Source organism: Capsicum annuum, chromosome 6 (assembly GCF_002878395.1).
Source record: "Capsicum annuum cultivar UCD-10X-F1 chromosome 6, UCD10Xv1.1, whole genome shotgun sequence".
NCBI lineage: Eukaryota > Viridiplantae > Streptophyta > Magnoliopsida > Solanales > Solanaceae > Capsicum > Capsicum annuum.
In genome coordinates, this window is record NC_061116.1 from 44,858,925 (window position 1) to 44,883,753 (window position 24,829).

General features: G+C 36.3%; 1 protein-coding gene across 2 annotated transcripts; it reads right to left on the reverse strand.

Moving 5' to 3' along the window:
- Positions 1 to 758: 758 nt before the first annotated feature.
- On the reverse strand, positions 759 to 15,327 carry LOC107856684 (ATP synthase subunit d, mitochondrial). 2 transcript variants are annotated; one of them, XM_016701656.2, is made up of 5 exons: positions 14,985 to 15,327; positions 6,950 to 7,031; positions 2,119 to 2,183; positions 1,514 to 1,600; positions 759 to 1,262 (listed from the first exon to the last, which is right to left on the reverse strand). In XM_016701656.2, the coding sequence occupies exons 1-5, from the start codon at positions 15,153 to 15,155 to the stop codon at positions 1,161 to 1,163; spliced, it is 507 nt and encodes a 168-aa protein (XP_016557142.1). In that variant the 5' UTR covers positions 15,156 to 15,327; the 3' UTR covers positions 759 to 1,160. The 2 variants fall into 2 exon arrangements, with proteins under 2 accessions (XP_016557142.1, XP_016557141.1); XM_016701655.2 differs by having other exon boundaries at positions 6,950 to 7,034; positions 14,985 to 15,306.
- Between the last annotated feature and the right edge of the window lie 9,502 nt (positions 15,328 to 24,829).

Genomic DNA, 24,829 nt, shown 5'->3' on the forward strand with positions numbered 1-24,829 from the left:
AATGTAACAAATATTTATTTTTTATTTAAGAATAATATATAAATAATTTATATATGTATATAAATATATCGATTTGGTTATTTTGTTGGTTATTTAGAGTAAAACCAAAACCAAACTACATAAGTATCGGTTTTTAAAATTTAAAACCAAACCAAACCAAATGTCGATTTTTTTTAATCGGTTTAGTTTATTTCGCGGTTCGGTTTGATTTTTAACCAAATCATGAACACCCCTACCACTAACACGATAGCTTAGCTAACTAGCCTTTGTTATCATGGCACTAAGGTACAGTCGCGTTGAACTAGTTGGGTACACAGGACTCGACCATCATAATCACAGCTCACGGGTATCGCAACGCATTGCATTGTGTGTCCCGTCACCGAGATTACAGATTGGGGGACGCGATTGCGACCAGTTGATAGCAAAAATTTGCAACTTCTTTTTGGATTCACGTGATCTAAAACTCACCCGCCCCCCTTGAATCTCAACCCAAATCATCCCAAATGGTAAGAACTTGTCAATCTCAAAACATTCTGTGGAGGAAATTATTCAAACAAGGAGCTAAATTAACAAAATTCCGTGAGAAGCCGGCTTTGTAATTGAAATATTCAAGAGAATCTAAGTTGATCCCTGATTAAAAAATGTACTGGAAATCTATTTCATTCAACTGACTCAACTAATTCTCTCCTACATACACATGAATGCTTCGAGTATTTACGCCACTGTCTGTCATCGGCAAGGATATATTAGTCATAATATGTTTATACTCACATCAGCAACTTTATCCATTAGCTGATAAATAATGAAAGTTGGCACAAGATGAAAAATAATTTTCTTACAGAAGGTACATCTTGCAAGCCTCGTCATGCAATTTAATCGTTGAACGTCCAAAAAGATGGTCAAATTGCAAAAAAAAAAAAAAGGAATTTCAAGGTTGCTTCACTAGATGGAATGTTAATCTATTTTTTCCACACAAACATCTTTTGCCTCCAAAACAAGGCCACATTAGGATGTCCAAGTGATGAGATTACTGTAGTAAACATTTTCCAAAAAGACCCAGAAAATGAAACAAACCTTGTAGTTGTTTTCCTTTATTCCTAACGATGGGTGAACTTAGACAATCCATCCTATGGACGAGCCAAAACCTGCTATGGAGCCGACTAGTAGCCCCAGTAATCATTCCTCATTTCATCATCGAACTTCTTCTTTAGCTCAGGATGCTTCTCGAAGTATTCTTCAGCTGTCATGGTACTAAGTTTTTTCTGTCCATCAAAACAAAGCAATAGAAATCCACAATGACATCAATAAACGGATGGTTAGATAGAGGGGTAACTGATGTAACCAATGTTGGTTGGACTCTTTAAAATGTCAGTGGGTGCGTGTCCTATTCTCCAAAAGTAGTGTATTTTCAAAGAATCCGACACGGGTGCGGCATCGAAGTTTAAGAGTCCGCGCAACTTAGGATATAACTACATGGAGAAACAGCGGAAATGAGGGGGAAACTTTGCATTACCTTCAACTCTTGCACGTCTGCAACTTCTTTTTCTAATCTTTCAGATTCCTTCAGAGATTTCTGCTCGGCTTCTTTCAGCTCCACCAACTACAATTTATTGCAAAAAAATAGAAAAGAATAAACCAAAACACACAAATTTAACCATGCCATTCTTGCGGTAATCGGAACTTCAAGAAAAGAAGGTAGGCGAAGGGGGTGATCTGGCTTTTTCATCGAATCACCATTGACATGTTAATTTGGCTTCAAGCAGGTGCATATTATAACTGGTAGTCTACCAATGCCATTGACAACAAAGGAGAACTTTATTTCCGTTAGGGAAATTATTTCTGATAAAATAATTCTAGTGAAATATGTGCTTCATGTAGTTTTTATAATCATATCCAATTTGCTCGACACCTTTACCCATTTTAAGCGTGGATTCCTTTCTGTGGTAACAACACTAGAACACAAGTAGAGTTTGCAGGATGTAAACAATTGAGAACTCCCTATATCAATTTTCAACTAATTATTTTAAGTATGTCAATACCAATAACAATTAGTTAGGGAGAAAAAAAAATTCATGCAAAAAGAAAAGTAAGGACGGTGGTTATTAGTGTTCCTCTTACCAAGGCATCAAATTTTGGTTTATATTGAGGAGTGACCTTATCCACAAACTTGGGGATCTCAATGCCTGAAAGAAACATTGTCAAGAAACTACACAAACTAAGTTCAAAAAAAGTAATAGTTAACAAAAGGGAACAACTCAGACAATTGGAAACAGTTATAAAAGGTCAACATAGGTCGTCATGGTTAGAAATATATATACAGGGAGAAAGCTCCTGTTATTTAGTGATAAAAGCCTTGTATAGCCAAATACTAGGATTGTACAGAATTCAAAATAAAATTTCAAGTGAACTATGAGACGACCAGTTCTGTTCAAGCTTTGTGCAACTGTTAAAACTTTTTAGCAATTCAGTGAAAAAATAGCGGCAATTTGAGCAACTAGTCCAAGAGTATTAGAGGACTATGTTGAAAATGTTTAGAAGTTGCACTCGGCAAATTCCAAGTCGATATTTCACTTTTGTTAAATGATACTTATAAGCTAGGTGACTGAAGAAAGTAAAGTAATAACTCGCGCATATCTTAAAAATGTTTAGAAGTTGCACTCGGCAAATTCCAAGTTGATATTTCACTTTTGTTAAATTATACTTATAAGCTAGGTGACTGAAGAAAGTAAAGTAATAAGTCGCGCCATATCCCTGGTGGACTTTTAAAGTAGGATAAATTAGTTATAAGCACACCTTAAATTTATATTATTACTTAAAATCTTATCCAATTAAACTAATTACAAAAATTCCTTTTTATTCAAAATAGTTGCCTCTTTTCTGACACATCTAAAAGACCCACTAACATCCCCTTATTGTGCCGCAAATCAAGCCTAAAAATCAGGAAATATATCCCACGATTTTCTCAACTCACCCATTTTATGTGAGTTTTAGTTTATTTTACACTTGATACATAAAACATTATGAATATGATACATAAGTATGAGTTATATCATTACTTCTGATACATAGTCAATGTTGAAGTTGATTTGTATTGTTTTTTTCATCCGATACATTCAAATTAGTGAGTATCAGACATATTTAGGGGGACTGGAGTTTTTGTAATAGGTTTTGCTGAGTTTCTTAGTGATGGTTCGGTTCCTTCATCTGATTTTGATGCAAAATATCCTCAAAAGAGATATACAATATTCTTATGGAACTATGGTGTCGTCAAGGCTAGGAAAGGATATGCCAACGACAATGAAGATCCACCAAAAGATAATAGAGATAGAAAGAACTGGGAGAATTTTGACTGAGGGAGATTATTTTGGTAATTCAAATTTGAATTATGAATTTGTTACTAATTTTTAGGGATGAAAGAGATATATCTCAATCAGAATCGCATTAATTGCTCCGTTATTTACTCTTTTACTGTTATTTTCTTTTTTTATAGTCAATTAGTTTGGTAGTTATATATCTATCGGTTATATATCCGAACTAAACTTATGTATCATATTCGGGATATTAAGTAATTAATATAAAAATTGGGTGAGGGGTAATTAGATAGCAAAGTGTTGGAATTTATGTTGTTTAACCTTTAAAGTATGCAGGAAGATAGGAGTATTCTTTAAGATATCATGAATTGGCATCTATTGTTGCTACTACTCTACAAGAAAACAGAAAAAACTGTCTCTGACTCTATCCAAAATAAGGTACTCCCTCCGTTAAAAAAGAATGACCTGCTTTTCTTTTTAGTCCGTTCCAAAAAGAATGACCCTTTTTCTTTTTTGACAATACTTTAATTTCAACTTTTCACATGGCATGTTAAGGACCACAAGATTAAAAAACATTTTGGTACATTTGACACAACTTTAATTTAAGACCACAAGATTCAAAAGTCTTTTTTATTTTCTTAAACTTTGTGTCAAGTCAAAGTAGGTCATTCTTTTTTAAACAGAGAGTATTACTTATTAGTAATCAAACATATGACAAACAGAAAGTAGCAATAGTATTAATTAAGAGGCAGGGAATGTAAGAACGCAAAATCAAATGGCTATTCCCAGCTTCCAAGTCTAGACTAGGGGTAACTTTGATGTACATCAAAGTGACACTACTCCAAGAGGCCTTTCACAAGGAATAAATAAGGATCTTCAACCATTGCAAGCTTTATGGAAGAAGATGGAATCTTTGGAAGGTTCCAACATGGATAACTTGAAGATATTTAATATATTAAGTGTCTACAATTTAAATTAGCTTATAATTTAAATGAAGCACAATTTAGTCTTTTTTTACTTTTTTTTTTTAACCCTCAATATACCTATTAGGGTTGAACCATTAGTTTTTGGTCATTTGAAGAATTGTGCCTACTTTTGAGAGCTTAAAACCCTTTGTTCATTTTCAACATCTTGTCCAAGGATTTGCAAGTAAGGTTATTCCTTCTTGAGAACTCTAATAGATTAGGTGCTTTTAATTCCCAATAAAGTGGTGTTTTGGTTAGTTTCACTATTACATCTTTTAATTGTTTGAATCTAATTGTGTCTATCTTTCTTGAATTTGTATCTTTAAATTTTATCTTGTTTCTATTTTTTTGTTTCACGATAAACTTTAAGGCACTTAACTAGTCCGGGCACAGACTTGTTCAACATATAAGAAAGTGGACACTTTCTTCTAGCTTAAGATTCCTAACAAGACACTGTAGGAATATATGCAATTTAAGAGGAGCAAATGAAAAGAAAATGGGCATAAAACCTATCCTAAAACTCGTCAAACACCAGAATTAATGAAAGAAATTCCCTCTGAAAAGTAGATCCAAAATAAGAATTTTCCATTGCATAACATTAGATTGATTGAAGGTTGTGGTGCTACATTAGTTTACCAGCTGTAACATCTTCCATTTTCCCAAAGAATTTAAGAATCTGTCTTCTAAAAAAATAAAAAATCAGTCTAGCAGTTATCTAGCCGGTGGAACACGGAACATTTCATCAATAAGAAGACCAGTGTTCCTAACACCAACGGACGTTTTTTGCGCATCAGAGCCATTTCATACATATGCTCAGTAGTTTAGTAATTTTATAACCAACAATTTGAAGTCAAATTCTCAGAAACAAAGCTATAACATTAAAGGGCCATTTGGTTGCAAACAAGTTAAGCTGGGATTTGTTATTACGATATTATTTCTCATTGACAGTTTGGTTTGTTGAATTAAATTGAGAGAATACATCATTTCACCCTGAACTTGTCACCACAACTTACTTTAACACTTAAACTAAGCTTTCTTTTATTTACCCCCTTAACATCTTTAAAGTGAATTAAGGTTACCACTAATGCTAATGTGGAATTTTTTAAAAAGAAAAAAAAAAACGCATATTTTATTTAAAAATAGACATGGTCCCACTTTTATTTCATACATATATATTATATATAAATTTAAAAAAAAAAAAAAAAAAAAAAAAACCAGCTTTCACCTTCTTCGTAACCCCCCCCCTCCTCCCACCCTCCAACACCTGGCTTCTTCATCTTCTTCGTAACCCCACCCGTCTTCTTTATTCCAAATCCTTTACTAAACTTATTTTGTTGTTCTTCACAATTTCAAATCCTGTACTTGATTTTCATTACTTCAATGTTTTTCAACTCCGTATCGTCGTTCTTGATTCTCCTATTGTTCAAAACCTCTGCAAATTGCAGCAATGTTGATTTTCATTAATTGAAAATTCGATCGGTAATTTTCTATCGAACAAGGTCATCGTCAACTCCTTGTTAATTTTCCTCTATTTTCGCATTTTGTGCTTATCGAAAATTCATCAACTTCGATGAATTCAATTTCGTATAATCGGGTGAATGGGTTGGTGGATTCGTCTCTTGTTTAAGAGAAATTGATGTCATTGTTGATTGAGTTGATGCCCATTGAAGTATTTTACTGTATTAAAAATCAATGGCAAGTGATGAACTGTACAGATATGGACACCATCTTCAACTTTGTTTTTATGTTGAAAACAAGCACATTTAAATTTTTTAGGAGATAAATTGATTGATTATTTTGTTCTCTATATCAATTATCGTTCAAGAGAAAGAAAATTGAAATGAATTCGTAAATCTGCAGGTGTGATTGTTGTTTATGTGGAGTGGGTGAAGAGTGAGAATCTTTTGTGTTAATGGTGAAATTCTTGGTGTTGTTGCAGTGGTGGGACTGGTGTGGTATGGGTGGCAATAGGGGGTGGGGGGTGTGAAGAAGAAAGTGAATTTTTTTTTTGTTTTTATTATTATTTTTTTAATATATATATATATATATATGTGTGTGTGTGTGTGTGGCATCATTTTTTAAATATATATTTACGTGACAATGACGTGGCAGTGACGTGGGCGCATGTGTAGTGCACCTCCCTTTGTGAGAGTGGTAATATATCTTTAAGGGGTATTTAATTCACGTGAGTTATTTAGAGGAGCAAATAAATGGAGTTTGATTTAAGTGCTAAAGTAAGTTGTGGCGACAAGTTCAGGGGTGAAATGATGTACTTTCTCAATTAAATTAACATGCACTGTGTAATTACTTGAAAGAAGTTTGTTTATAAAAATACCCTCGAAAAGGGTTTGAGGGACCCCAGAGGTACTTTTGTCATTTTCATTGTTTGATCCCGGCATAACTAATTCTGGTATTATTATTCCACCCTCTAGCCGAGAAAACTTATCACAGTACTAATTACTGATCTTGATATAACGTATCCCAAGATTAGTAACCAAACAAGGGATAAGGCAGGACTAAATTTTTATCCCACGAATATCTATACTTGTCCAGCATACCAAATGACTCCCAAAGGTACTACAAGAGCAATAACATTGAAGGAACTAAAACAACATGCCAAAAAATTTACAAAAATATTCCAAAAAGAAAAAGAGAATCTGACGTTGCACATACTCTCGTAGGCCTCTTTGTACATGTCTACTAAGCGAGAACCAATTCCTTTTCTGTAATACTCCCAGTTGATAGGTTCAGGTTCCTGCTGGGCATAGAAACAAAGAACACTAGTGTTAGAACGTCTAAATTTACCATCAAAAGAGAGAACTATCTACCTGGAAAAACATACAAAAATAAGGAAAACAACAACAACAACAACAAACCCAATGTATTCCTACAAAGTGAGGTCTGGGAGGGTAAGATGTACGCAGACCATACCGCTACCTCTGAAGAAGTAGAGTGGTTGTTTCCGATAGACTCCCGGCTCAAGCTAAAGGATAGTAACAAGTGGATGGATGACATAATAAAATCAGGAATAAGAAATAGTAAATTGGAAATCAGATAAATACGAAATACGCGAAAATAAGAGCAACACGAAAACAGAAAATAGGGACTAAGACATAAGACATAGGGCCCCTACCTAGTCGTACCATACACACACAAACCAAGGACACCTATGTACAAGCCTCGGATTACTAACCCAGCTACACCATAACACCCCGGACTGCAAGCTACAACCCACACACTCCCATTAGCCTTCTACCCTTATTCATGACCTCCACACCTTCCTATCTAGGGTCATGTCCTCAGTTAGCTGGAACTTCTCCATATCATGTCTAATCACCTCCCTCCAGTATTTCTTCGGCCTACCTCTACTCCTTCTGAAACCATCCATAGCTAGTCTCTCACACCTCCGGACTGGGGCATCCGCGCCCCTCCTCATCACATGCCCGAACCATTAGTCTTCCTTCCCGCATCTTGTCATGTACCGAAGCTACCCCACCTTCTCCCGGACAATCTCATTCCTAACTCTGTCCCCTCTAGTAAGCCCACACATCTAACGCAACATTCTCATTTCCGTCACCTTCAATTTTTGGATGTGGGAGTGTTTGACTGGCCAACACTCCGCCCCATACAACATGGCCGGCCGGACTGCCACTCTATAGAATCTGCCTTTAAGTTTAAGGGACACCTTCTTATCGCACAACACTCCCGAGATGAGCCTCCACGTCATCCAACCTACTCCAATACGTTTAGAGATATCTTCATCGATTTCACCATTTCCCTTAATTGTAGACCCAAGATACTTAAAACTGTCCGTCTTACAAACATCTTGGGAGTCCAACCTTACCACTACTTCATCCTCCTGCCTCAAGTCACCAAACTTACATTCCAAATACTCCGTCTTGGACCTACTCAACCTGAACCCCTTAGACTCAAAGGTTTGCCTCCAAACCTCCAATTTGTCATTTACACCCCCCCGCATCTCATCAATTAGCACTACATCATTCGCAAATAACATACACCAAGACACCTCGCCTTGAATGCTCCGCGTCAACACGTCCATCACCAATGCAAATAAGAACGAACTAAGAGTCGATCCTCAGTGCAACCCTGTCTCCACCGAAAAATGCTCTGAGTCTCCTCCCGCCGTCCTCACACGGGTCTTCCCTCCATCATACATGTCCTTAATAGCTCTGATGTACGCCACCGGAACCTCTCTCATCTCCAAGCATCTCTAAAGAACCTCCCTCGGGACTTTATCATACGCATTTTCCAGGTCGATGAACACTATATGCAAATCTCTCTTCCTTTCTCCTCACCAGGTGGATTGCCTCTGTCATCGAACGACCAGGCATAAATCCAAATTGATTCTCTGAAACGAACACGACCCTCCTCAACCTCCGCTTAACCACTCTCTCCCAAATCTTCATAGTGTGACTCAACAGCTTAATAACCCTATAGTTGTTGCAACTCTGAATATCACCCTTGTTTTTATACAGGGGAACAAAAATGAGGAAAAACTTACAAAAATAAGTGGTAAATTGATAACAGTAACAATATAGTACTCCAACATGTATTATCCATGATTTGGAAAAACTTAGAAAAATAAGTGGTAAATCTGTAACAGTAACACTACAGTACTCCAACATGTATTATCCATGATTAGAGAATTTTCTCACTGTTGTAAAACTCACAAGTGCCATTTGGTCAAATGTAAAACAGGCTCAGAGACTCAAGACAGACTTAAAAGTCACTTCACAAAGGAAAATACCAATTAAATTTATGTGACAACTCTTCCAATGTGAACTTTTTATTGGCTATCAAAAATTCCAAATTGGAGTTATTTTTGATGAAATTTTTTATACCTATCACAACAAAATGACAAACAAACTCGTTGTGCCCTTTTTTAGCAACAAGTAAATGTGACAATGTGCATCAGAGACTAGGTAACAAAGGTGCTTCCTTATACAAGAAACTGCAAAAGTACAGGCAAGCAATGATGGCAATACTAAAACAAATTCAATCAAACACTTTTCACAGAGAATATTATGTTCACTCAAGAAGCAGTTGAATCTCTATTGCTATTGGTTCAGGTCATTTTGAGCAACCAGATTATTTATGATAAAAAGGATGAGTTTCAAGTAAATGATCCCGAGTTCTTGGTTCTTGCATGGTCCCCGAGATAACAGGTTCCTCATTAACCTAGATTTGATTGCTGGATGCTGCATATCTATCCAGTTGACTCTTGTCTATTTCTCTTTAGTCTAACTGTAATAATTTAGAAATGTTAGTATGGGTACCACAATATCCAACATGTCTTCCTTCTTGTTTATTAAAAAAAAAAAAAAAAGGTCATCCACAGTGCTTTCAGTTACAGAGTTCATTCCTCCAATTGGAGGAATAAGGGAGTAACAAATGCAAAAGAAACTATAAATGGTTTCTTCTGCCTTTATAGATAGATATTGTTGTTAAGGGATTTGTCTAAATCCTGCAGCATAAACCTTAAGGGATATAGAAAGGATGTACATAAGCACAAAGGATATGGTCTAATGAAGTCCGTTGAGAACCATGAGCTCTCGGGTTCAAACCCAAAGGAGACAGAAATTTCTTTTGTCCAAAACCTTGGTGGGTAGAGTTACCTGGTAATTGTGTTCATAGGAGATAGCACGTCGAGGTGCACGCAAGTTGGACCAGACACCCCGGTTATCAAAAAACAAAAGTATATAGATAAGGTTTTGATAGAAATGCTACATACCAACCTTAAAGCTCTCTACTGAAGACTAAGTTGCTCGTACTCAGGTGCAGGTGTCCGATACGATTATGGATCTAAAGGTCAGATCCTTCACGGTCTCAATTTAAAGATTCGGGGATATGAATCTAGGGATGGATACGAGAGCAGGGATTTGTTAAAAAATAATTTAAATATCGAAAAATAGAGTTATAAAACATAAATTATAAGATATTATGTGGAAAACTTGAGGAAGAAATATTGTTGAAGAAGAAAATCCTGAAAGGAGATAAAAAGAAAAGCAATAACATAGAAATTTCTATATACAAGGTATTCATTTTCTTTAATTTCACCTCGACTTTTGTTTTGATTACAAAATTTCTTAAATCTGACAGTACTTTTCTAGTCGATTTTGGTCAAAGTACCCAAAATCGATTGACCAGATCTAGTACGGATCCCGATCCCACACCCACACCCACACTCATGGTGTGTCGACACGGGTGGGGCACTGAATGTGAAGAGTCCAAGTAACTCAGATCGAAGATATAGAAAAGTTCACCTCGCTTATTAGACATGAAAAAAAATGGTACATAAATTTACAGAAAGAGGAAACCGCATAACATCATAAGAGGTTAAAATTCTCATTTCCTTTACCTTTTAAGAGCCCGTTTGGCAATGAGAATTTTACACTTTTTTTCGAAAAATTATTTCACTTGAGTGAAAATTGTAGTGTTTGGCCATAAGAATTCCAAATACAATTTGGAATTGTATTTGGAAAAGTGAAACTTTTTTCACTTCAACTTTACCCACAAAAAGTCAAAAAAAACTCCAATTTATTTTCATGCCTAAACACAACTCCAACTCCAAAAATTTTTAGTTTTCGTGCATACCCGCCCACTAAATCTCCAGAGGCAAATTCTAGCATTTATCATCTTCTCCTTTTATTATCATCTACTCAATCAGCCAGCAACTTATTAAAGCAAGTTTCCTTTTTTCTTCAATTCCTTAAATTTTCTTTTCCCAATTGAATTGTTCATTGAAGAAATATACTAGTGAGTTATGACAGCAGGTTTTCATTCTCCCTTCCACACACTCATTGTAATCAACTCATACAACAAATGCAAGAGTACAAATGGCAACGTTCAGCACTTTTCAAATCATATTATATATATCAATCCAAATAAAACAATCACGTTAATTCAATTTTAATATAAATTATGCCCATAATTTGCTAGTTAAATTAACCAAACCCAATAAAAATCAATTCTATCTGATACAAGAATGACCAAGGAAGACACTAAACACACACCAAACAGACCAAACAGTCCACTAGTGTAAGAAACCGTGGACTTCTTTTGGTGACCACACTCGGATTCAACAAATAAGAGCAAGAATGAAGTGATTACGAGGTGTTTGACACACCAAGCAAACCAACAACCAGACTAAGTTACAAGCAATAAGAAGAACAACAATAATATTGAACAACAACAACAAAACACGACTTGGAATAACAAGAAACTATCAATGGTTACAACAAGATAAAGATAGAAAGATAGACAAATGGAGATGTAATCTTAAGAACTCAAGAACTTATTCCACTCTTGGACCCTTAACACCACACACAACATAAACCTATCTCTTACGTGACCTCAAGGGAATGGAATTCCCAAGCAACCAACGTTTCAAAACTAGCACAAACACAAGCGATTCCACACTTGTTTACAAGTGATATCCAAACTTGTATGAACACTCTCAAGAGCTCTCAAATTATATCATCTAAGTTATGGAAAAATGACCTATTATGTTCCATTTATAAGCTTGGTTACAACTCATTACAAAATGACTAAAATGCCCTTAATGAGCCATGGCAAAAAGGCGGCTTTGGCATGTAGAATTGGGCAACCTTGGAATGTTTTGAAAGGCCTTCTTGACACTTCAAGGCTTGTTGTCTTGGTTGGGCAGCCCCAAGCTCGGGTCTCAGCATGTTGGTCTACAATCACGATCGATCTTGTATCATCCTCCCCTTCTTGAAAAGGATTTGACCTCGAATCTGAACCTTGCAAAACAATAGAGGGGACAAAAATAGCACATATTCCTCATGGCATGAGGGTTAATGTTAGCACAATCAACAAACGTATCAAACCACGAGTGTACATTCTACACATGCCGTGGGACTTTAGGGAACAGGATACCCTTTAATCACCAAAAGAAATAACTTGGCTATCCACCTAAGTGTGACAAGAAACAAAACAAAAAAAAGAAAAGTGTAATCCCTTAGAGCAATGACTATAGTGTGCTCTCGGGTTCTTCACCATCAAGAGGTCAAAGTACAATCAAAAACTCACCTTTCTCAGGCCAAGCATCATCATGAGGTTTTCTCCTCATCAATCCGCAAGGCACATTAACTTCCCCTTCTTCCACCACCCTCTCGGTTTCACCATCATCTCTATCATCCTTTTGAGAAGTTTCCTCACTAACATCATTTTTGGTCACCTTGTCCCCAACAAAGTAAGGATCACCCCCCACCAACACAATGTTCCTTTGGTTCGGGCACTCATTAGCTTTGTGGCCCTAACCTTGACATTTAAAACAAACGATACCCTTAGGATTAGGAGTGGAAGAACTAGTACCTTCAAGTCGTGGAGTCCTTTGGAGAGTTTTATCAAATGGCTTCTTCTCTTTGTAGAGCTTGTTCTACCCGAAGTTCTTCTTGTCATGATTGTTCCTTTCAACTTCAATGGCCGCCTCTACAAGGTCCTCAATTCAGTCAAACTTGTGGACAACTAATTGAGAAACAACTTCGTAGCACAAGTCACCCTTGAACCGAGCTAGGCAATGATTTGGAGATTCCACAATATCAAGACGTAGGATCAAGTTTTGAAACTCATCATAATATTCCTCCACACTTGTATCTCTTTGCCGCAAGTTGTAGAGCTTTGTTAGTTGCGCTTGTTTGTACCTTTCCGTGACATATCTCTCCCTCATAAGAGCTTTCAATTCATCCCAATCCGGGAGGTCAAGAATGCCATTGCTCGTTGCAACCGCTTAGTCTCCCACTAAGTAGATGCATAACCTTCAAATTGAGCAATGGCATGTGTGGCTTTCTTTTGGGAAGTTAACTCATTGAGTTGGAAAATCCGGTTACATTGTAACTCTCAATCAAGATTGAGAGATGGATCACTAGTCCCCTTGAAAGAAGGAAAGAGTGATCTTGATGGAATTTAGGCCCGTGTTTCTACCCACATTGCCTCCTTGGTCCACTAAACCTTCTTGAAAATGAGGTCGGTGTCCCAGGTTGCCCCTATCATGAGGAGTCAGTCCAACTCTTCCCCCTCGGCCTCTATGTCCCCCGCTATAAGCTCCTCTTCTATTGCGCATAAATTTCGCAAAGAGAGTTGCTTCATCTAACTCCTCACCTCCAAAAGAACCCTCACCCTCCACTTTATCTAACTCCTCACCCCATAAGTGTTCCTCAATGAAGTTTTCAGGTTGCATGGCATGCCTAAGTCTATTGTCTCTGACCGAGATGCTGTTTTCGCTAGTAAGTTTTGGAAGGAAATGTTCAGATTGCAGAAGGTTTCTCTTTTAACATCCACTGCATACCATCCTCAAATGGATGGCCAAACAGAGGTTGTTAATAGATGCTTGGAATGTTAGGTGTATGACACATGAGAAGCCGCGAGAATGGCCCCATTGGTTACTATTAGCAGAATGGTGGTACAACAACACCCACCACACCTCCATCAATATGTCACCTTGTGAGGTTGTTTATGGACAGAAACCACCACCGCTGTACCTTACATGCCCTTTGATTCTCAACTAGATTTAATTGATAGAAGCCTTCAGGCTAGGAAAGCTACCTTAAGAACTCTCAAGTTCCATTTGCTTCGGGCTCAGAATAGAATACAAGCTTATGCTAACAAAGGTAGAACTGATAGAACATATGATGTTGGAGATTGTGTCTATGTTAAGTTGCAACCCTACAAGCAATTGTCTCTGAAGTCTCACACTAATCATAAACTTTCCTCTACATTTTTTGGGTCTTTCCAAATCATTGCTAAGGTTGGTGTTGTTGCTTATACCTTGGCACTTCCTGCTACCACCAAGATCCACCCCACCTTCCATATCTCCCAGCTTAAGAGAAAGATTGGGTTACAACCTGCTGCTGTCACACTCCCAGTGGTTCATTCCAGTGCTGGTTCTATATTACTCTACCCTGAAGAGGTTCTTGACCGAAGAATGATCCACAAGCATGGCACAGCTGCTCATCAAGTGGCTGAATTCAGCACCAGAAGATAGTACTTGGGAGGATTGTCAATCCTTCACTCGGAATTTCCTTAGTTTGTTCTTGATCCTTGAGGACAAGGATCATGTCAAGGGGGGAGTATTTGATATGATTCCAATTCATTAGTTCATTTAGACCAATTGTATTTCAAAATTCATTTGTAATTCATTTACACTAGCTGGTTGTTAGTTAAAAACAGTTAGTCTGTTTTAGTGTAGTGACAGGGCACGTGACTTAGCACATGATACACCTGTCCCTAGAGTTAGTTGTAACTAACTTTCCCTGCCCCTAGCTAGATCTCATATAAGGAACTGATTAGCTATTGTAATATTCATTCAGAAATTACCCAGTGAAATACAATCTTCTTCTTTCCTCTCTTGTTACAGAATTCCCAATTAGGGTATTTGGAGTGAGTTGTTCAAGAATAGTTCTTGTCATTTACTCTTTAGGCTCCTTCCTAACAGCTTTCAATTCCATAAGAATTATGGGTTGTATCATGAAACACCTCATCCTTCAGTCAACCAAATTACTAATCCACCAAATAATAAATCCAAAAAACCACATAATAGAAAAACTAAACAATCGAAATTTAGATCGAAATAAGAAAATATCTACGAAAACTACAAAGATTCCAAAAAAAAAAAAATAATAATAATCCTAAAATAACAAAATCAAATATTGAAAAATAAAATATGTACCTGGCTGAACTTGGTTTGAAGTTGGGAGTTAACATCATCGAAGGCGCGACGGAGACTTGAAAACTCCTTACGAGCTTCATCGGTGACGAGAAGCTTTGCCATTCCTTCCCAATCAATAGTCCTGCCGGCCTTGAAAGTCACATCGGCGATCTTCTTCACTGAACCACTCATTTTTCTCGCATTCTTATAAGTGTTTGCAACAATATATATATTATTCTGTAGAGTCGATCAAGTTTTAGAGGAGGAAATGAGGCTAAGAGATGAGACGAGTATATGATGATCCTTCGGCTGTGTGCGCGTAAGCAAGGGCTTCCCACCACTAGGATTTTTTTATCATTTTCCCTTTTTTATTCTTTACTTTCTATATTTGTTTTTACTTTTTTTTTTTTTTTTAATTTTACTTGTCCTTTCCTTCGGAACTCATTTGATTAATTTTTTAAATTCAATTTAGATTGATTTAATATTTTTTAAATCAATGCACTAATTTATCAATTACTCCAAGGCTCCCTTTCTGGGTATATTGCCACTACGTTACAATAATAATTTAGGAAGTGTTGGATCATGAAATTTTTTTATTTTTTAAAAAAAATTATTTTACTTTAATAAAAATTGCAGTGTTAGATCATAAGAATTTCAAATACAATTTAAAATTGTATTTGAAAAAGTGAAAACAAGTTAAACTTATTTTTACTTTTACTTCTCTCATAAAAAGTCAAAAATAACTTTAATTTATATTTATGACCAAACACAACTTCAAACTCCAACTTCAATTTCATCTTCAAAAAAATTTTGATTTTGATGGTCAAACACCTACTTACCCATTAGAACAAGTAACAAATTTTATATCAGACCAGTTATCTAATGAGATTGTTTATAAAGTGCAACTACTCCTTATAATATTCTATATTTAAGCTTTTAATTACTTAAGCTAAAAAGTTATTTTTTTAATCCTATCCAAACATACTCTTAAAAAAAACCTTATAAGAAAGCTTATTGGTTAACATCTCATACACTAAATGTTGTATTCTATTACTTTTCTGTGAAGAAATTGAAATGTCATATGTTTTGTCTTCTCGTCCAAGGAGGACACAGTTATAAAGTGCAACTACTCCTTTTTAAATAGTATATTCAAGTAACATAATTATGTTAACTTTAAGTAAGAAGGTTTGAAGAACGAACAGAAAGGAAAAGTCAAAAAACAAATTTTAGAATGTCATTGAAAATACATATACGATACTTCCTAAGTCAACTGTGAATTGGGGACATTGCTTATCTACAACAGTGCTCTAATCACTAATGTAAGAGCCTCATTACTATTCCCACACCTCCTATTCTTTCCACTCATTTACCACTCGTTTCTGTTCAATGTGATGGCGTAATTCATTCGGTATTTAGTTATTTTTTGAGAAAATTTCATTTATGATCGCTTAGTTTTGTCTCCATTACATAAAAGTTATTTTTATTTCTTTCATTATACAAAGGTTATTTTACTTTGCTCTATTCACCACAAAAGTCACTTTGGCCAAATTTTGTATTAATCTCGCCTAAAAAATGATGTGGCAACCTTAAGTAGTTCTTAATTTTGATTTAAGAAAATATAATATATTAATCATACCTTGACTTAATTTTTATGTGTCCTGCCCATATCCTAATTAGTTTTTATAAGTGGAATTTAATTGAATTTTTGTCCTTCATATGATTTTAGCATTTACGTCTACTGATTCTGTTGTTTGAATTTGGAGTTGTTATGTTTGCTGACGCTTTTGAAGTAGCTATGTTTGTGAAAAAGTTTCTGAAGCTACTATATGTGTTGAAGTTTCCGATTTTAGTTGTTGTTGCTGGTTTCTAAGAGAGGCAAATGTTTAAAGAAAAATCTCATGATTGACTATGTCACTAATGTGATTAAGAAGAAATGTAGGATCTCTAGGAAGAGAAAATTATGGAGGATTTTTGTGTTTTTGTGTTAAATTAATATACAGTTTATATGGCACGTGATATCATTTTGTAGTTTCCACATATGTAATACATACATTATAAGGGTTGGTTTGTTAATCACTATTGTTTTTTGCTTGCTTAATAGCCAACATTTTGGCAGATATTAGAATGCAATATTATGAGGAAAAAAATTCAGTTACTCTTGTTATCTTGTTCTATTTTTCCTTTATGTTTATAGATTTTAGTTTCATAAAAATATGAACTAAATTTTTTATGAAAATAGTCTTCGCTATATTCTATTAAAAAATTGATATTATTCCGTTATATAATCCATTGATGAAATTGGGTTGGACACATATAAAATGTGTTAAGATATGGTAATATATTATATTACTAAAATCAAAATTAAGAACTAAGGTTGCCAAATCATTTTTACAGTGGGATTATTATAAAATTCGTACCATACCACATCATAAACAATTTCCAATGCCGGAGTCGAACCAAAACTCAATAACATCATCATCATTACCATCATCTATCGAACTTGAACTGGAGCTTAAATTATCAATATCGTCAATAATTGTCGGACTTGAACCGAAACTCAAATTTATAAACCATATCAATAAACTATATCAACAACCCATATTGATAAACTGAACTCAATAGATCATACCAATAAATGTCAACTATAAATCATCCCTTTACTTATATCTATACACCATACCAAGAATCATAACCATAAGTCATATTGGCACCGATGCTCATAAATTATACCGATACCATACCAATTAAGGCATACCAATACCCAAGCCTACATGCTATGATGATAATCATATCTATAAGTCATATCCATAATTACATCTGTAAGTCATGTTATTAGTCATATCCGAAATCCATATCAATAATCATATCTATAAGCTATATCATTAGCCATAATCGGAATTCATATCAATAATCATATCTATAAGCTCTATCATTATCCATAACTAGAATCCATATCAATAATCATATATATAAGCTATATTATTAAGCATATCCAGAATAAGCATCAACCTTCTAATATCCCTCTAATATACTCATTAGATATGTATTCAATCACATCAAATCCCAAATTGAACATTAATAGGTATATCATGTATAAGTAAGCCTATAAAGTTAGCATAAGTCTTGGTCTATGGTGGCCTGGAGGGACCCACTTCTAGTCTCTAAAATTCATTTTAACGAATTATATCCCGGACTAGGCTAAGGTATCTAAATTCATTTCTAGATATTGAGTAAGCTATAATTAGCCCTACGATAGCAATTTCCCCCAACTGTGAGCAACTAAGTCAATCCCACCTAAGGTAATAGTAACTATGGCATTTTCATCTTAAACATGAGCCATGAAGACAACTTCATCTAAGGTGTGAGTACTAAGCTAATTACACTTAAAAGCGGTTTTAATATAACCTAAATAGTCCAACTAAACCAAGTATTGGCGAACTAACCTACCACACCTAAATCCCATCCCAAATCTAGCATGATATCATAATCATACTACGAAATAGCTCAATCTGTGCAGAGGCTAAACCTAGTATACCCGGACGTCAAACCCCCCCTCCCCAAATCCTCTAAATCACTGATTTCTCTTTTCGAGAAGCTCCTGCGAAGTACCACGCTGTCAAAATCACAATTTACTCATCAATATGAGAACAATGATACCTATATTACACTATTTGCTTTAGGTCTAAAATTATGTAAAAATCTCATGTGGGACCCATTTATGGAATCACACTTTTGAAATCAACACAATATCCCTCTATGCTCAAGGAACATTTACCCTAAAAATGGATGAATTCCGAGCTCAATTGGTGCAATAATCAACCTACCAAGATTATAGGAATTTTAGTAAAGAATAAGAATTCTATGAAGAAATTAATGAAAGCTTACAATAAATTTGAAGGAGAAATGCGTAAATAAACTTAATCAAAGCTCCAAAACTACCCACAATTGGTTCTCCCAAGAATTCCCACTTCTTAAGATTGACTATTCTAGAGAATAGAAGAAGAAAGGTGACAATCAGGCTAAGTAGGGTATTTATACCCTTCCTAGGTATGCGGATGCTGCTTAAGCGGACACTAGGTCGCTTAAGCGGTCACTGTTTATGAGACCTAGTTTTGCTTTAGTGGCACTTTGGCATCTGCACAAGTACCGCTTTAGCGATCATTTGCCGCTTCAGCGGCTAACGCTTAAACAGTAAGGGCGCTGCTTAAGCGATATCTCACTGGGCCAGCCTGACCACTTAAGTAGTTAGCTAAGAGCTTTAGCGGACCTTCGCTTAAGTAACCCAAATGGCTGCTTAAGCAGTGCACTAGCTGATGCATCAAGTTTTATTTGGGTTTTTTCCAACCCCTTGGAATTCATCTAGAATCTTGTATGCGTAAATAAACTATGCTATCCTATTAAATTTGATGTTTCAACTCAATGGAACATTCAGAATTTCCACTCGAGGTTATCTCAACAAAAAAATGGATCCCACATCTACTTTCCATTTTTACTAACCTTGGATCAATAACCCAAAATGAGTCTGGGAGCCTCGCGACTCGGACCAAGGGTCCTCTAGCCTAGAATCAATGTTCTAGAGCTATTGGAATAGTCAGATTGGCACACAAGGTCGTTTCACTGAAGTTTTCTCTCGGTAAACAATCTAGATCAACAAAGTCCTCAAAGCATAGAATTGGCTCTATAAACCAAACGAACTTCCCGATAGCCAAACGTTTGGTTCCAGCAAGTTATAAATAGTGAAACAGCTATAGGAAAGATCTAAGTGGAGAAAATAAGCAGAAATACAAAAAATGACCTGGAGGTTTATTTCGTACCTTGCCATCAATATAGAACTTGAACTGGAGTTATCACTTGTAACGCCCCGAGTTTGGTACTTCGGACGCTACACGGTGCTCATAATTCTGAAGAACCATAAGATAACCCATCATTGGTACCTGCTGCAACAACTACATAATAATACTAAAATATGCAGAATAATAGGATGAAGTACCATAAGGTTCCAAACTGAACAATACTGAATAAAACAATGTCTGAATAAGGTATAACAGTACTCAAAACTAAAATAACTGTCTGAACATACTATAGTCTGAAAAAAATCCTCTAAACTCTCTGAATAAGAAGTTAATGGGACATGTCCCCAACTAACTCTAACTGCTAAAATAAACTAAGTACTGAAGTACTAAAATAATAAAATAATGGAATAATCATGTCCTCGAACTATGAGGACTCACCACTGACTCTGACTGCTAAAACCAAAACTACTAAGCGCGATCGGGAACCTGAGCGTCTTAACCTATGGTATAAAACACCATAGCACAAGAGAAAAATATGCGTCAGTATGTGAGAGTGTACTAATATGCAAAGTGAGGTAGGCTGACTGCAAGGGTTCATATGTATGAACTATAACTGACTGAACAATATGAACATGACTGCGTAAGAATACATGCATAAATACACAACTGTAACTGGAATCATAAGGATTCTGAATACTGAGTTTACTGACAACATGTATTACTAGTAACTGATATACTGTCTACTGTGTGACTGTGTCTGATAGTTCTGATTCTGATGGAACTAGCTGAGTTCCATACTAAGCAGAGAGACTGCATTTGATAGTACTAAAATCTGTAGAACTATCTGAGTTCTTTATTGAAAACTGAGACTGAGACTGTGGGAGGTAGTCATCTAACCGACATGCCCCAAATAAGATAATATAGCTGAGTTAGGATCCAATTTATAACCCCAATTGAAAGAGTGTCAATACCGCGCCACTGGTAAGGACAAGCTGTGAGTGACCTTCATCTATTAGGTACTCTAACGAGAATGGTAGGACCCTCATCTACTAGGTTAAGCCACCTCATCAACCCTCATCTAGCAGGTTTGATGTCTTAACCTATTCTGGCTACGTAGTTCTGGAACGCAAGGATTGCTTTTAAGAATCACACCCTTTGCTAGCAGGTGAGTTCCCATCCTTGGGTTCACTCGGTGCTAAATCCTACTCTCATCTGAATAGACACTGAAATAATTATACTGAGCTGAACTAGACTGAGTTTGCTGAGTTCCATTGACGATAGAATACTACTGAATTTTGATAACTAACTGAGTTTACTGAGGATTTAGCTAAATACTGAATGGGACTGGACTGACACTAAGATTACTGAGTTTTCCTGAGTTTTGTAACTGACTGAATTATACTAATCATGACTTGACTGAGAGTATCTTAAAAACTGATACTGGCTTTAGGTATACAGCTAAATTATCGAGTATTAAATACCCCCAAGACTCGATAGCATGAAAATAATAAGACATGACTATTCTTGAACACGTGACCATAGTCATCAATTCATTATACAATCATTGAGGGATTTCAAAAGCACTTGAAGGTCATAAACTTGTACATGGATAGGAAAAGCATACAATATATCATAAATTCACAACTTCAATCTCATGAACATTTCCTCAAATCATTGCAAGACATAAATTTAGCATGGAAGTCATTTTGAACTTGTGGGTACATCATGAGTTCATCACTTGGATCACAAATGGGTCATAATACACAATTCTTATTTACTTAGGTATTTGGACAAACACATGGAAGGCATAACCTTTTCTAGGGCCTTAATCAACAACTAATACATCATGGCTATATCAAGCACTTCAAATTTAAGGATTTCAATCCTCATACTATCATAACGTCATGAAAATTCAATAAAGATTTAATCTTGAAAATCATTGCACAACATTTACATGTGTACAATTAAACCCATAACATGGAATTCAAAACTCATATTTTGATAAGGGTTTCTTGAGCTCCAGGGGTGGAAGGGACCCTTGGATGAATACTTTACATACCTTTGTTGAGAAATTCTGGAAAGTTAACAGAGAAATATTGAGTTCTTGATTTGAAATAAATCACCTAGAGTTTTCTTATTCTTGAGTAATTGTGAAATAATGAGTATATTTAGCCCAAATAGGGCTAAAATTCGTGTTATGGGGGCTGAAGGTCAGGGGAAAAAACCTAATTACCCTTAAAGACGCAGGTTAAAAGATAGAAAAACATGCCCGATGACGCTATATCCGATGCGGTGCGTCGAGGGTACCAACGCGATAACCGATGCGACGTGCAGACATCGCATCAGTTCACTAGAAATTGCCTTAAGCTAAGAAATATTTTATTTGTGGACGCGATTGGCAATGCGATGCACCAACATCGCATCAGCTCACTATTTTGAGATTTCAAACAAGATCTAAACAAGGTCTGAAAAGTCTGAAACTTGTCCGAAAACCCCGATAGACATTTCTGATTATGAGTTAACTTAAATATTGACCTTTAACGGACGTAAAGGTCAGAAAATAATATTGCCAACCTTCAAAGGCTAAAATAAAACCTAGTCTGGATACTTAGCAAAAATATTCTAAGTCTGGGACCCCTTGACAAACATTAATGGACTAAATTAAGCTTAGAGTTTTTTGGGGTCTGACAATATCTCCCCCTTGGGAACATTTGTCCTCGAATGAGACTAACTAAGAGGGAAGAACTAAAGACTGAGAGTGAATACTGGACATGCATATCTGATGTATGGTTTCATGGCTGAAACTGCTGATATACTAAATTTTTCATACAGGACATGCATGTCTAATGCATGAATAACTGACTTATGAATGCACGACTAGGATTACTAATAAGCTGAGTTTTCTCATGACGAGAATGCATATCTGATGCATAAATACATGACTGATCTGACCATGAACATATGACTGAACATGAAATGGTATTTGATACGAAGTTTGTAACTGAAATCTGAACATAAAACGAAATAAGCTTAAGAAAAACTATTACCTTGGGCTGAATTTGAGTTTACAGAAAAGAGGTAAGGGTACTTGGTCTACATATCTGCTTCTTCTTTCGAAGTAGCTCCCTCAACGGACTGATTCTGCCAAAGAACTTTGACTAGAGGGACTTCTTTGTTCCTCAGTCTGTGAGTCTGATCGTCAAGGATTTCGATGGGAGTCTCTTCGAAAGAGAGGTTGTTCTGAACATATATGCCCTTTATAGGGACTATAACTGTTGGGTCACCTATGCACTTCTTTAACAAAGAGACATGGAATACTGGATTGAATGAAGCTAGATCTGAAGGCAATTCGAGCTCATAAGCTACTTTGCTGAAGCGACTGAGAATTTTGAAGGGACCGACATATTGGGGACTGATCTTTCCCTTCTTGTCAAACCTCTTCACTCCCTTTATGAGAGAGATTTTCAAGTATACATGGTCACCAATATCGAACTAGAGATCCTTTCTACACACATCTGCATATGATTTCTATCGGCTCTGAGCTGCCTTGAACCTTTTTCTGATCAACTAAAAATTTTCTAAGGCATCGAATACCAAGTCAGGCCCTACAATTATGGCCTCACCGACTTCGAGCCAACCAATTGGAGATCTACATCTCCTACCATAGAGAGCTTCAAATGGAGCCATCCAAATACTGGAATGATAGCTGTTGTTATATGTAAACTCGATCAAAGGCAAGTGGTCATCCCAAATACCCTTGAAATCAATTGCACATGCCCTTAGCATATGTTTCAAGTTGTTAATAGTCCTTTCTGCTTGACCATCTATCTGAAGATGAAAAGCTGTAATGAGGTGGACTCAAGTACCAAGACCCTTTTGGAATGCTTTCCAAAACTGAGAGGTGAACTGGGTACCTCTATATGAGATAATGGATAATGGAACACCGTGTAATCTGACCAACTCTCTACATAGAGCTTGGTGTAATCCGGGACTGAATAAGAGGTATGGATTGGAAGAAAATAAGCTGACTTGGTCATTTTATCTACAATGACCCATACTGAATCATGCTGGCGATGGGTACGAGGCAAACCCATCAGAAGTCTATGTTCATATCTTTCTACTTCCAAGTAGGAATACTGAACTCCTGCATGGACCCACTAGGCTTCTGATGCTCAATCTTAACCTGCTGACATGTTGAGTATTTAGCCACAAACTTTGCAATGTCTCTCTTCATCCCACTCCACCAATAGATCTCCCGCAAGTAACAGTACAACTTAGTGGCCCCTGGATGAATAGAGTAGTGCGCACCATGCGCTTCTGTAAGAATTTTTTGTCTCAAGTCATCTAAACCTGGCACACACAGACGACCATAACAATGCAACACACCGTCTCCCCCTTGGGAGAAAACCTCTACCTTCTAATCTCTGACTGACTCTTTCAGCTTAACTAGATTGGGATCTCTATCCTACTTTTCCTTCACCTCGCAAACTAGAGATAATAATGAACTACTCTGTACCCATATACTACCTTCTACTGAATTAACTAAGCGAATACCTAATCGGGAAAGATAATGGACTTCCTGAGCTAACTTCTTCTTACTATCCTTAACATGAGCAACACTACCCATAGACAGTCTACTGAGAGCATCAGCCACTGCAATGGCCTTACCCAGATGATAAAAGACACTTATGTCATAATTTTTTAAGAGCTCTAACCACCTTATCTGACGGAGGTTTAAGTCTTTCTGAGAAAATACGTACTGAAGGTTTTTGTGATCTGTGAACACATCTATATGCACCCCATACAAGTAATGCCTCCAAATCTTCAAGGCAAACACTAATGCTGCTAACTCAAGATCATGAGTCAGATAGTTCTTCTCATGGGGCTTAAGCTGTCTGGAGACATAGTCTATGACCTTACCATGCTGCATGAGGACACAACCCAAACCTATTCTCGATGCATTATAGTACATGACAAACTCATCCGAACTATTTGGAAGAGTTAGAATTGAGGCTGAGGTGAGTCGAGTCTTCAACTTCTAAAAACTTTTCTCGCATGAATCTGACCACTGAA